Source organism: Lepisma saccharinum, chromosome 9 (genome assembly GCF_977018435.1).
Source record: "Lepisma saccharinum chromosome 9, izLepSacc3.1, whole genome shotgun sequence".
In the NCBI taxonomy this organism is placed as follows: domain Eukaryota; kingdom Metazoa; phylum Arthropoda; class Insecta; order Zygentoma; family Lepismatidae; genus Lepisma; species Lepisma saccharinum.
The window spans coordinates 59,033,495-59,047,267 of NC_139237.1; the positions used below are offsets into that span (position 1 = coordinate 59,033,495).

At 41.7% G+C, this 13,773-nt stretch overlaps 1 protein-coding gene across 1 annotated transcript in view; it reads right to left on the minus strand.

Annotated features, from left to right (window-relative positions):
* Positions 1-1,446: 1,446 nt before the first annotated feature.
* LOC145992069 (uncharacterized) overlaps positions 1,447-13,773 on the minus strand; it is a 343,509-nt gene continuing 331,182 nt past the window's right edge. Inside the window, exon 4 of the mRNA XM_083128250.1 lies at positions 1,447-1,966. Within this exon, the coding sequence (XP_082984376.1) occupies positions 1,486-1,966 (481 nt within the window). The 3' untranslated portion in view covers positions 1,447-1,485. The remainder of the gene's footprint in view (positions 1,967-13,773) is intronic.

A 13,773-nucleotide genomic window follows, 5' to 3' on the forward strand; every position in this document is an offset into this window, starting at 1 on the left:
CTCTTCACCCTGTTTAAACAATTTGAAAAGCTTCTTCAACTACACTGTAAAGTACTATTTGCATTTGACTTTCCTAACTTCTCTTCTTGCCTCATATATTCTGGAGACAGGTCCATGCAACATTTCCATCCCTGAGTTACAACATAAATATCCAAACTATAAGTAATGTAAAAGTGTGTGTTATGATTTGAAGCACATATTAATTGGCGATAATCATATAAGTTCAATATTTTCATGCAGAGCACAATAGCAACTCACCTATCTCACCTAAAGTAAAAGTTTGTTTTAAGTCAACCTTCTGCTCATAAAGGCAAGTGGAGGTTTGAATTAGAGTTTTAATTGCAACATAAGCATTTGTGCATTTTGTCAACATGTTACTAACATATAGATTATCAGTATCTCGTAAATAAAAGTGAAAGTGATAAAAAAATGGATTACCTGAAAAATAAGGTAAGCATGGCAATCTATTATGATAATAAACATAACTACAATCTACAAGAACCATCAAGTAGGATACACATATCCTCCCTTCTGTTATGTACCTTCATGGTAAGGTCATCTATTTTATATCTTTCATATTTACACTCACATGCTGTTCACAGTAGGATTGATTGAATGATTTGTTGTTTTAAGCCCACTTTATGCACAGAGAGACTAATCTTGACTGGACCTACAGTTTAAAGTGGGATTCAAACCACTATATGCCTCCATGGGGTCTGTTCACAGTAGGAGACAAAACGTGGGAAGTGGGAGTTGTTTCATGTATAAGATATATGAAATTCAGAAATCTTCACCTAATGAGACAGACATAATAATTCAAAAAGGGAAAGAATAATCTAAGTATTTGGGAAAAAGAAAAAAAAACAAAAACTTTTGGAACTCATGTACCATTTCTCCAGGAAAATTTGTGTACGTAATAAATATTACAGAATTGAACTTCAGAAAAACTTTTATTTATAATGAATTTACATGAAATTTTCAAAATGCAAATGTACAAGAAAAAAGTAATCAATTTATTAGCAATGAAAAACTATGAAGCATTTATTTCTCAGTAATATCTTCAATTCTGTTTAAAAAGATTTTTGCTCTGCTTAAACTTAAAAAGGAACATCACACTTTCTATGCAAATTTATTCCAGCCATGATAATCACACTTTATAAAATATTGCAGTAAACATGTATGAATGGTAGAAAAACATGTGTGTGTTTATGTATTATGCCTAGTGACAAGTTCGAAAATTACAAACACAGTAAAACATTTGAATTTAGAAATATTATGTATTTATCAAAATGGAAAATAGAAAAAGAAAGAAGAAGCTATTCAAATGAAATGCACCTCTACCAATTCATGTACAACATAACACTATACTAAATTAGTAAAAATCATCTCAATCATTTTCCTTTCACACATGTGGGAGAAGTGAATGAATATTTAAATAATCTCTCGAAGCAAAAACTCTACAACAGAAGCTTCGTACATAAGGCTTCACAGATGTGTTGCTACATGTTTGTTTCTATTTGAGAGATCATTAAATTGCTTGCCACATACAGGACAAGAATAAGGTTTCAGTCCAGAGTGGATTCTTGAATGTCTTTTCAGATATGACATCCGATTAAATGCTTTATTACATGTTGGACATGCGTATGGCTTCTCTCCAGTATGTATACGCATGTGGTCTTCCAAGTGTGATCTACAAATGAAAGTCTTGTTGCATACACTGCAATGAAAACAGCGTTTCACAGTAGGGGAGCTACCAGATTCTCCCTGTCCAATTGGTGGTTTCAAATTACTTGCATTATCCTCCATTCCAGATCTAACTAATGTTGACTCTTCTGAGTTGCAAAGCTTGGCTCTTGTTTGTGAGATAGTGAAGTTGTGGAGACGTTTATTTGAAATTATGTTTCCACTGGTTTGTGAATGTCCTCCTAATGCGGTGCTTCCTCTCCGAGAATTTTGGAATAAGTACCTGTAAGCAGAGATAGTTCTAAATAATTGAAATATATTCTTAGACTGCAATTCTTAGTTCATCATCAGATTAAAATCATGCATTGAGAGAATGAATGAAAATATACTTTACATTTTTTACTTGAATACTTAAATTTTACAAAAATATGTATAAAAATGCACAGAAAAACTAATTTTTATACACACAAACATTACCTGAAAGTAGCATGGGACAAGTTTCAGATTGTCACTGGAAAAACAAGTCATGTAATGACATGCTCCTGATTATGTGTTAAATGCACATTTCAAATAGATAAAAAAATAGCACAAAATAAAAAAAATTGAGATAAAAACATCATGTTTCTCTGCAAAAATCTGTTTCAAAAGAAAGTCAAGAAGTAAAGGAAAGAAACATAACTTATAAGAACCATGTTGCAAAGTGCATCTACATTCCTGTTCCCTCAATGTAATATTTAGCAGATGGGCAGGATTCGGTAGCGGCTTCTGCCTATTCGCACATGCACACCCAAATAAATCTGTAATGCAATTGATTTTTATTATACTTATTCACTGAACACTATCTCCTTCAAAACATCAAATGTTCCCACGCTTCATTGGCGACCATATTTGCTTCACCTTACCACTTCCTGCAGACTGAGGTAGTGGCAGTGTGCAGTCGGCGTACAAAATACGCGCACCAATATGGAACAACGTTACAACATAAAGTTTTGTTACAAATTGGGTAAAACTTTACCGAAATGTTACAGATGGTACGGGAAGTAAAATTTTTAATGAGTTTTAAGGGAATTTATAGTGAACATGACAAGATTTAAGGCAATGCGGGGTGAAAGGGACATAGTTTTTTCTGATATTTTTTCCCGAATCCTACCCGTCCAACCTTTCCTTGTATGATATAACGACACGGCATGGCAGTATTGCATGCTTAAAGAATGCCTGAAGAAGGGGTCAGTCGCTTCAGTGGCTAACTCAAGGAGTAGACTCACAAATATGTAAGTAAAATAGCTTTTATATGATATTTTTATTGTGTTCTACATAGAAATATTTTTTAATATTTAATATTTTGAGTAATACGCACCAAACCCAATATGAATTTTAGAGGTGTGATCCCGAAAAAAACAAACAAAAAAACAACAGAGTGCACAGTAAAAGAAAAAAGCACGGATGTCAAAATCAAAGACAAATGTGCTGCTGATCGTATTTTTTTATTTTCAAGGACTGATCCATGAAAGTTTGTCCCTGAAAATCAAACAATGAATCAGTGGAATTGGAATTGAGTTAAAATTTCTGGGTGCGTCGGCACTTAAGGCCATTTCGCACCCTTCTATGTATACGGGAAAATATCCCTTATCTAAAATTCTGACTGAGAACTTAAAAAAGGGGTGTAAAGAGCCCCTTGGGAAAAACTAAAAGTGCAAGGTTGTAAAAAGACCTGCACGAGACAAACACAACACATTAAAAAGTCAGAACGAACTAAAAACCTCCTTACAAATGGTGGAAGAGTCCAGCTCTTCGCAAAAAACTAAAAACATGTGATAAAATACTGCTGTCATCATCCAAGAGGGATGACAAACAGCCGGAAAGGTTAAAAGTCTGTCGAAGGTAGGCAAGATCGACACATTCAACGAGAATGTGTCGGATGCTTAAAATAACATTACAAGCACGACACAACGGAGGGTTCAGCCCTTGCAGTAGGTGAACATGCGTGAGACGGCTGTGTCCTATACGCATGCGGGTAAGAATAACTTCTTCTCGCTGAGAGGGACGAGACGAGGAACGCCAAGCACCTATGGTGGGCTTAACAGTGTGAAGCTTGTTCCCTGTTTCCACATCCCACTCGGCCTGCCAAGTGTCAAGAAGGCGACAACGGAACACATTCTGCATGTCGCTAGCTGGCAAAAGGTGGACGAGAACGTCGCCATCTGCATCAGCAGACTTGGCGGCAGCATCAGCTGCTTCGTTCCCCTGGATGCCCACGTGGCTAGGGACCCAACAGAAGTGTACATCCGCACTGGCTGATAAGGACACAAGCCATCTGAATATGCGTTGCGCTACCAGATGCCAGGAATACGGCGAATCCAGAGACTGCAACATGCTGGTCGAATCACAGCACACAAGGACTTTCTTCAGACCATTGACGTCTGCAAAGTCCAGTGCCTTTAGAATGGCGTACAACTCTGCCATATAGATGGAACAGGCAGGATGTAGCGAGAAACTGGAACTTTGAGTGTCTAGGACGAAGGCGCAACCAACTGATTCGACTGTCTTGGACCCATCCGTGTAAAACACATTAAAATTGGGGTACTTCGCACGAAGTTCTAAAAACCTTTGCTGGTATACAACCATTAGTGTTTCTGACTTTGGAAGGGCAGTCAGAGAAAAATCGATAGAGGTAGGGAGAGGCGGAATGAGTGGAGAGCCGCCAGGAAGATCACTGTCAACACCAAGTGCTGACAGGATCTCGTCTGCATGAACACCAAATGGTCTAGTGGCACTAGGGTGGAGCCGATACCTTGCCAGCCTATTCTCGTCTGAGATGGTGTGAAATGAGGGATGTGAAGGCATCGAGCGAAGATGGAGGAAGTAGTTCACTACCAGCCGCTGTCTTCGCAGAGACAGCGATGGCTCAGATGCCTCTACGTACAAACTGGCGACTGGACTGGTCCGAAAGGCACCAGAGCACACACGTATACCAGCATGGTGGACGGTGTCTATCATGCGAAGTCTAGATGAGCGGGCAGAAGAATACACAACGCATCCATAATCAAGCTTCGACCTGATGAGTGCACGGTATAGGCGAAGCAGTACCATCCTATCAGCACCCCAGGAAGTATGAGATAAAACACGTAAAAGGTTGAGAACTCGAAGACAAGAGAACTTTAACTGGCGAAGGTGAGGTAGCCATGTTAATTTCTTATCGAAAATGAGGCCCAGGAAGCGGACCTCATTCACGAAGCACAGGGGAGACTTCCCCATGTACAGGTCAGGATCTAAATGATATGTACGCTGACGACAAAAGTGAACACACATGGATTTCTCGGATGAGAAGGTGAAACCTGTTTGGGAGGACCACTCAACCAAACGGTTTATCGTCAGTTGGAGTTGACGAGAAGCTGACCCGAGATTCCGTGAGCGACAAAAGATCGTGAGGTCGTCTACATAGAGGAGGCCATGTACAGGGGAAAGAATGTTTGCCATAACACTGTTCACTGCTATGGCAAACAGAGTCACACTTAAAACGCTGCCCTGTGGGACACCGTTCTCTTGTTCGTGAAGATCCGAAAAGGAGTTCCCAACACGTACGCGGAAAAAACGATCTGATAAAAAGTTTTTAATAAAGTACGCCATATGGCCACGGACACCCCAAGAATGGAGCTGCTTTAGGATGTCAAAGCGCCACGTTGTGTCATATGCCTTTTGGAGGTCAAAGAAAACTGCAACTAAATGTTCCTTGTTGAGGAATGCATCCTGAATATGTGTTTCCAGCTGAACCAGATGGTCCAGTGTGGAACGGTTGGAGCGAAAACCACATTGAAAATTACTTATCAAGCAGTTTTCCTCCAAAAACCAGGTGAGACGCTTGTTGATCATGCGTTCCATCAACTTGCACACACAGCTAGTTAAGGCAATAGGCCTATAACTCGAGGCTGCGGTGCGTTGTTTACCTGGCTTCAGGATGGGAACGATAATTGCTTCTTTCCAGGAGGAAGGGAAAGAGTCCTCCAACCAAAGCCTGTTGAATACTGCCAAAAGGAAATTTTTGGCTCCAATGAGCAGATGACGAAGCATCTCATAGTGGATCTTGTCCACTCCAGGAGCTGTATTCTTAGAATCTCGAAGCGCCTGATCAAACTCCCGTTCAGTGAATGGAGAGTTGGATGGCTCGGTGTTAAGACTTCGAAAAACTAGAGGGCGTCGTTCCTGACGGTCCTTCTCACGGCGGAAACGTGGTTCATAATTTTCCGAGCTAGACGCATCAGAAAACTGCGTGGCCAAGATATTAGCTATGTCTCCGGAATCTGTGTACAACGTCCCATCGTGCTCCAGAGTGCTCAGAGGAGTAGATGCACCCCCCTGGATGTGACGTACTTTGGTCCAAACGGCTTTCGATGAAGCCTGCTTCGTAAGAGAAGACACGTATTGGACCCAGCACGCCTTCTTACTGGCTCGGATGAGCCGACAGGCATGGGCACGCTTAATGCGGAACTGCTCGAGGTTTGCGGCAGTGTGGTTCCTATTAAATCGATCTAGGGCATGATTGCGGTCCTTGATGGCTGCACTGATCTCCGCAGTCCACCAGGGGACTGGGCGTCGCCTCGCAGTTCCACTGGGATGTGGAATGGAGGTGCGTGCAGCATCATGCACTCTTGACACAAATATATCTAAGGCATCGATTGGTGGTAAAGTCGACGCAAGATCGACTTCAAGGTTCACTGCATACTCGAAGGCACCCCAGTCGGACTGAGATGCCAGTGAGGGTGTTGTTCACGTGAGTGCTGAAGATGTTCCAGAGTAAGAAAGAGTTGGAAGTGATCACTCCCACAGAGATCAGGATGAACGCTCCAAGATGTGGTAGGAGCAAGGCTGGGACTGCAGAAGGACAAGTCCAACGCAGAGTATGTGCCTGAGGAAGGACTGAAATATGTGGGAGTCCCATCATTCAGCAACGTTAAACCTGATGCCTCACGGAATTGATCTACAATTTGACCCCGGGGCTCTGTACGAACGGAGCCCCACAAACAATGGTAGGAATTAAAATCGCCCAAAAGAACTACAGGAGACGGAAGTTGTTCGAATATAGAAAGGAGGTCCTCAAGAGAGAATCGCTCCTCCCTTGTGATGTAGACACAGCACACAGATATTGGCTGCAGTAGATGGACCCGCATGGCGTCAGCTTGGAGGGGGGTGGTGAGAAAGATTGGCGTTGAGTGGATGTTATCTCGAACACCGATTGCAATACCACCGTGTGCACGACGACCCTCAGGAAGCTTGTTGGTGCGGTAAAGCGTGTATCCGTTCAGAATCACTGATTCATTTGGACGAAAATGTGTCTCTTGGAGACATATGATGGCAGGGTCAAATTCAGATATTAGAATTTGCAGTTCCTCGAGATGTGTACGGAAACCGTTAAGGTTCCACTGGAGACAATAAGCCATAGCTGTAGGTATGGTTGTTACCCTTTAAGGCGTACTCTATTTCTAGGCCCTGTCACCTTGATAAAGTCTTTATCCGCGGCTTCGTCGTGTATCATGTCCTCGGGTAAGAACACAGAGGGCGAAGGGGATGAAGAAGGGGGAGTGGGGGCGGGTGCTCAAAGCACCCGCCGGGCAGCTTTCAGCTGCGCCTTAAGTTTCAGGGTGGTGGCTGCCACCCTGACTGGAGAGCTACTGGACTTCAGAAAGTATTCTTTACTGTGTACCTGCTTGAACTTTTTCTCTGTGGAGCGAGGAGTGGTTGCTGGTTTCCTCGAAGCAGGACGAGCTACTACGGGAAGTTGTTGTTTGCGTGGACACGTCGCTGGTTTGTACACCTACACTGCGACGGGTAAGAGCAGCTGCAGCAACTGTAGCGAATGGCATAGGCAAACTGGTGCGTATGCTTTCACGGAGACGTTGTTTTGCTTCACCAGCAGAGATTTTCTCTGTGACGACAAAGTCTCTGATTTTCTTCTCTTGTTGGAAAGAGGGGCAGTCACGATGCCAGACTGGGTGCTCGCCTTGGCAGTTAATGCATTTGAGACCTGAAGAACAAGGTTCGGTCCCATGATCAGGCAGACTACACTTACCACAAAGGGCGGTAGTGGCCTTGCAGGAAGGCTGAGTGTGCCCAAAGTGCTGGCATTTGAAACATCGCATCGGGTTAGGTATGTACGGACGGACTTTGAGTCTCAAATATCCAGCCCGTACCCTATCTGGGAGAGTGGTTGTTTGAAATGTCAGTATAAGTGAAGCAGTTGGCACAAGTTGTCCGGACTTTCGGGTCTTTATTCGCTGCACTGCGGTGACATGTTGGTCTGAGAGTGCTTCAAGAATCTCATCCTCCTCAGCATTTACCAGATCCCAGTGGCGAATCACACCTTTACTACTGTTAAGTTGACGATGAGGTTCAACATTAACAGGTAAGTCGGCCAAAGATCTTAGCTTTAAAAGGTTGTTGGTCTGGCGATCTGTACTGGTCTGGATAAGTAGACTCCCGTTTCTCAGCTTTTTTATTTCTGGTACGTCTGAACCAGCGGCGTAGTCTAGCTGTTTCTTGATCAGAAATGGTGACAGGTCCTTTAATGTAGCAGCTCCATATTTCTTTGTTGTTGCAGATTCATCGTTACTGTCGGTGTTCTGCACAATACTAATCACAAGATAACGTGGCACGTTACTTGTCTTTTCCACTAATTGAAGCGGGCTTGAAGGCCGCGCTCGTTTTGGGGGTTTCCCCCGTTTGAGTTGTTTTTTGTACCCATATACAAAATTTGTTAGTGTGGAGGGTCCATAAATTGTCGCCTCGACATGCCCTCTATGCCGAGGAAGGCCTACCCCCAAAAATGGAGGCTACTCGAGGACCAAACCGAAATCCCCGAGGCCACGTTCGCGACTGCACCTACCCCTGCAGCCAACACTGTCCCATCGGCACGTGCAACTCACACCTTGGGATAGGGTTTTTTTATCGAGGTTGTCTCCTCTAGCAGGACCCTTAGTTATAGGGAGGTCAAAGATATGGAGATGAATGACGTGATGGAATGGTGAAAACGTGAGATATGGATGTGAAGAATGAGTGAAATGATGAGATGAAAATGGCCTCCCTACCTTACTTATAGGGAGGTCAAAGATATGGAGATGAATGACGTGATGGAATGGTGAAAACGTGAGATATGGATGTGAAGAATGGGTGAAATGATGAGATGAAATTGGCCTCCCTACTAAGCCCCCTCGCCCCGTCAAGGCAGTCCTACATGGAGGGGGCAATGAATCAGTGGTATTACAAGGAAGTGCTTGGTCGACTCAGAAACAGGATGACGTGGGTTAGGAAGGACCTCTGTGATTCTGGCCAATGGTTTCTGTTACACGATATTGCTCGGCCTCATACTGCATTGTCTGTACAACAATACCTTGTTGAGCATTCGGTGACAGTGATCAATCACTCTTCATATTCTCCAGACTTATCGCCTGCTGATCTTTTTCTTTTTCCCAAGCTTAAGATGGCTATGAAAGAGTGAAGATTTGACGACGTCGTGGACAATAAATTAAATGTTATGCATATTTTGCGAACACTTACTGTCAATGTCTATCAACAGTGTTTCCATGACATGTACAAACGCTGATCAAAGTGTGTTGCCTCCAATGGTGATTATTTTGAAGGTGATATAAAGTCATTTGAAGGTAATTACTTGCTTTTTTTCCTAAAAAAAAAAGTTCGTTTCTTATGGGCGGGCCTTGTATTTTGCAAATCAACAATAATATTGAATATTGTAGATCGGTGTTTCTATGTTTTTAGTGATTTTGTCAGGTTATCGAATGCTGAATTATTATCTAAACCCAATAACATTGCTCTTCTCATGATCGATGGAAAATTCACAGAGGTTGTATTTTTCATGAAACCAAAAAACTCTTCCATAGCCCTCATTTTCAGTGAAAGGTTGTCATGACTTGGCTTGCCAATACATTTAGCATCATTATGCATGCAAAAAAGGGGAGCTAGTATTTGAGAGGGTAATAAAAAGCTTCTTCTGGATGCAAGGTCGAAGTGCACACTCATAAAAAAAAGACCACCAGCTGCCAACAGCAGGAATAGGTCTTCCGCTGGGTGTATCTCCCATCTGGATGGTTGAGATAACTGTCTTTCCAGCACCATGTGACAGCAATTAATGTGCCATTTCTTGAAAACTACACATGATATTTCAAATGTGTCTTTTTTGTTCATTTGTATGCATGTGAAGGTATGACATCCTCGAATTACAAACCAACATACTCATTGTTACTATTATTAACAAGCAGAGTTTGAAAAAAGTCCTTTGTTTTCCTCTGACACCTGCTAAGATCACTATGGGGAAATTATGCTTCTAAGTAATGTTTCCACCCAAAAACATTGCTTCAATCCAAAATTATCACATTCCTGCGACAACGTATGTCAATCTCAATCTGCCCTTTCGACAATTATCACAAATTCCTGTAACCGAATTAATATTATATGTGTGAAATATAGAATTTTAGGTTGACATTTTTAGAACGACAGCGGACCCCTTGACCACACCCATCCCTCTCCTCTCCTTCTCGCCTATGATGTCGAAGAAGGACAAAGAGGACTTTCGTAATTGCTGATATTTAGTGTAAATACAAAATATCACTTGGTAGTTTGCTTTTCCCCAGTGTAAGTGGACACCTTCAGAGTAAGATAGCTCTTTTCTGTCAATTGAATATGGCAAAACTGATCTGTATCCGGTAAGGATCACCGGCAACTGTGGCGGCTAAACCCGCCTCCTCCTCCCCCCGGAACAGTCTTTGCCGTGACGCGAAGTCTTCCTTGCGTGAGCTCAGGGCACTTACCTCATGTTGCCTCAGGAGGGTACCAGAACAGTCCTCCTCTTCACTTTTGCCGGTGTCAGAAAAAATGTCAGTGAAATATTTACTTTACGACAATATTACCAGTTTATGTATGTAATATTTTAAGACAGGTTCTTCAATTCTTTATATCTTGTTGTTACCTGCGGTAACAGCGGTTACATGCACGCCATGCCTCTGTGAGTAGGGTTACCAGATTGTTGTAAGGGAAATGTAGGATATGCTGTCCCAAAATGTAGGACACAAAACATTCTCAATAAATACATATTTCTATAGAACACGTTAAAAAGTAGCTTAAATATGACAGTTTTCAGTTTCAAAAAATGAATTCTTAATGAATTTTTAAATGCAAAATTTCAAAACTTGCAATCATACTTATCAATGCACCTCTTACTACATGATTTAAGTGGTACTTCTCAGAGAAGACAATTTTTATCAAAATTTCAGGTTTAGTCAAACTATATTTATGTTACAGTGGACAGTCAAACTCTCTGAAATTATAGGGACCAGTACCAAACATTTTACAGACATTATGAAAAAATAATTTCTCTCGTGAGTCTGTTGTGCTGATTGTATTGAAAGTACTCTCTCAACATTAGAATTATGACCTGTAATGGCAAACAAATATTCAGCAATTACCGTAATTTAAAATTCCAGAAGTTTCATCTTGGGTAGTCTTTAGTTCAATAAGAGGGTGTCTATAACAAAATAACACATCCAGAATTCTGGACTTTTCTAAACCTTTTTTTTTTTTTTTTCTTAACGTTTATTTATTCAACCTCTACTTAGGTAAAGTTGGAAATTAGTAATTAAGAAAATACATATTTATTTAATGAAAGGGCCAGTTAAGATAAAAACTGAAGCTGAATTTAAGAAGAGAATTACATCTGCTTTCTCGTATTAATGCATCATGAACTGTGTTTGACAGACAAGTGAGGCTTTGGCATCTGGACTCACAGTCAGTATAATATTATGTGGTGCTTTGTGTCGGTTGTCCCTATATGTTTGTGACTGTCCCTTCATCCATCTTATCTTACCACCATTCATCCTCATCTTTGCGATTAGCCAAAGGAACAGAAAAAAGTGAAGTAAAATAAACTAAATCACCAATCAGTCATTATGATAGCAAAAATTCTTGACCACAGGAATAATTTATTTTATTTTTATTGACTTCTTGACCTACTTGTTGATTTCTTTACTTTTTCTTGACTTCCATGACTTTCTTGACTAGCAGACACCCTGAATAACTTTATTCTCTATACCCCTGCTTTACAATCAAATTATATTGAATAAGAATGGGAAACACCTTGTTCCATCAGTATAAACCCTAAGGCAAGAAATTCTGCTCAGGCATTGAACAGTGACGTTATCAGAAAGTGGTCCCAAAACTTTGTTCATTAATTGCTTCTGTTTTCCCGTTTGTTTAATAGCAGGACATTTTTTTTTCTTTTTGGGTAATGACTGAATCAAAATAAATTTCAGTATTGAGTTTGGAACCGCAGTCCATAGACTTGAACTTGCATGATTTCTTTCTGTTACGTATTTTCCTAATTAATATTATGTGATGGTCTAAAATGTAGGACATTAATGATATTTTTCAAACTTGTCCCGGACGCCGGACATAAGGCTAAAATGTAGGACATGTCCGGGGAAAACCGGACATCTCGTAACCCTAATGGTGAGGTCATCTTTCGTATACTGTTTATGTGCCCATATTCACACTCATATGATATTCACAGCATGGAAACAAGAGATGGGAAGTGGGAGTTGTTTCATGTATAAGATGAATATACAGAAGGTTATTCGGGATCTCTGGTGACGATTTTGAAAGCCGCTGGAGGTGCTGTTATCAACGTCAGTCTGTCCAAACTGTGCATGCTGAGTCACATCAGTACCGAGAATGCGTGTGCAGAGTGTTGTTCCATTTACCTACAATGATGCCGAAGAAAATTGAACCATACTGGGAGGGCTACATAACAGCCCTTTCCGATGCTAAATATAGCTATTCGGCAATCAAAGGAATGTGCAAGAAGCGTGGTTTTGTGATATCGAAGAACAGGATCGGTGTGGTATTGAACAAAAAAGACAAAGGCCGACTGGGCCTAATTCCACAGGGGAAGAAACAGGCAAATCCACGAGCAGCTACGAGTCGTACACCGGACATAGTGAGAAAAGTGAAGGCCCTTGTGTCAGATGGTAACCCTGCCCCCCAAAGGAGTATTGCACGTAAGTTGGGAATGTCTGTGTCAACAGTGAACACCATAATCAAGAAGGACCTGCAACTAGAAATGCGGCATAAGCGGCGAGTTCACAAGCTGTTGCCTCGTCACATTGCGGAACGTCGCACGAATGCTAGAAAGCTCTATGAGACCTATCTTGCAGGGGAGAGATGGAAAAATGTGGTGACATTAGACGAAGCATATGTCTACCTTAGTGACTGTCACAAACCCTGCACGATTTACTACCGCCCTCGCGACAAAAACAATTATCAAACATTGTATCGAGAATACCAGGAAAGTTTTCAACGGGGTTTCATGATCATCGGTGGATACTGCTATAATGGCAAGCTAGCAATTCGCCGTGTAGCTAATAATGTGAAGGTGAACTCCACGTACTATGAGGATGAGGTTTTAACACCCATTTATAACACAGATATCCCGGCACTGTATGGGGAGGCCAAAAACCAGGTCTGAGTGCACCAAGATAAAGCATCCAGCCATACCTCCCGTTCGACTTGTCTGTTCTTACAGCGAATGGAGGTGGAAACTCGCATCCGTGCAATTCCTTACAGCGACATTCCGGTGAAGGCGCCAGATGGGTCACCCATGTACTTCTGTGCATTTGGACTCCTAAAACGGGCCTTAGGAACGAGACGTCCACTCTCAATGGCCTCTGGAAAGCCTGTCAGGAGGAGTGGGAAAAGTTGGACATGATAACTCTTCGGAAAAGTCTGTTGCAATGGAAATTACGTTGTCGGGCTATAGCGCAGAACGCTGGTTTTCCAATTGAGCATGATCGTTGGTGGCGACATGGGTTTTCATGAACTTATCACCCTTCCAACATTGTCCTCAGAGATCCCGAACGACCTTCTGTACAATTCACAAATTGTTATGGATCTCAGGTGATGACACAGAGAATGATTCAAAACAGGGAGAAAATATAATATAGCTCTAAAGTGGCGACAGTGGAAGTAGTTGATAAGCAAGACATATTTGAAACTGAATTACCACTACTGCATAAAAAAAATGTACATGTAATA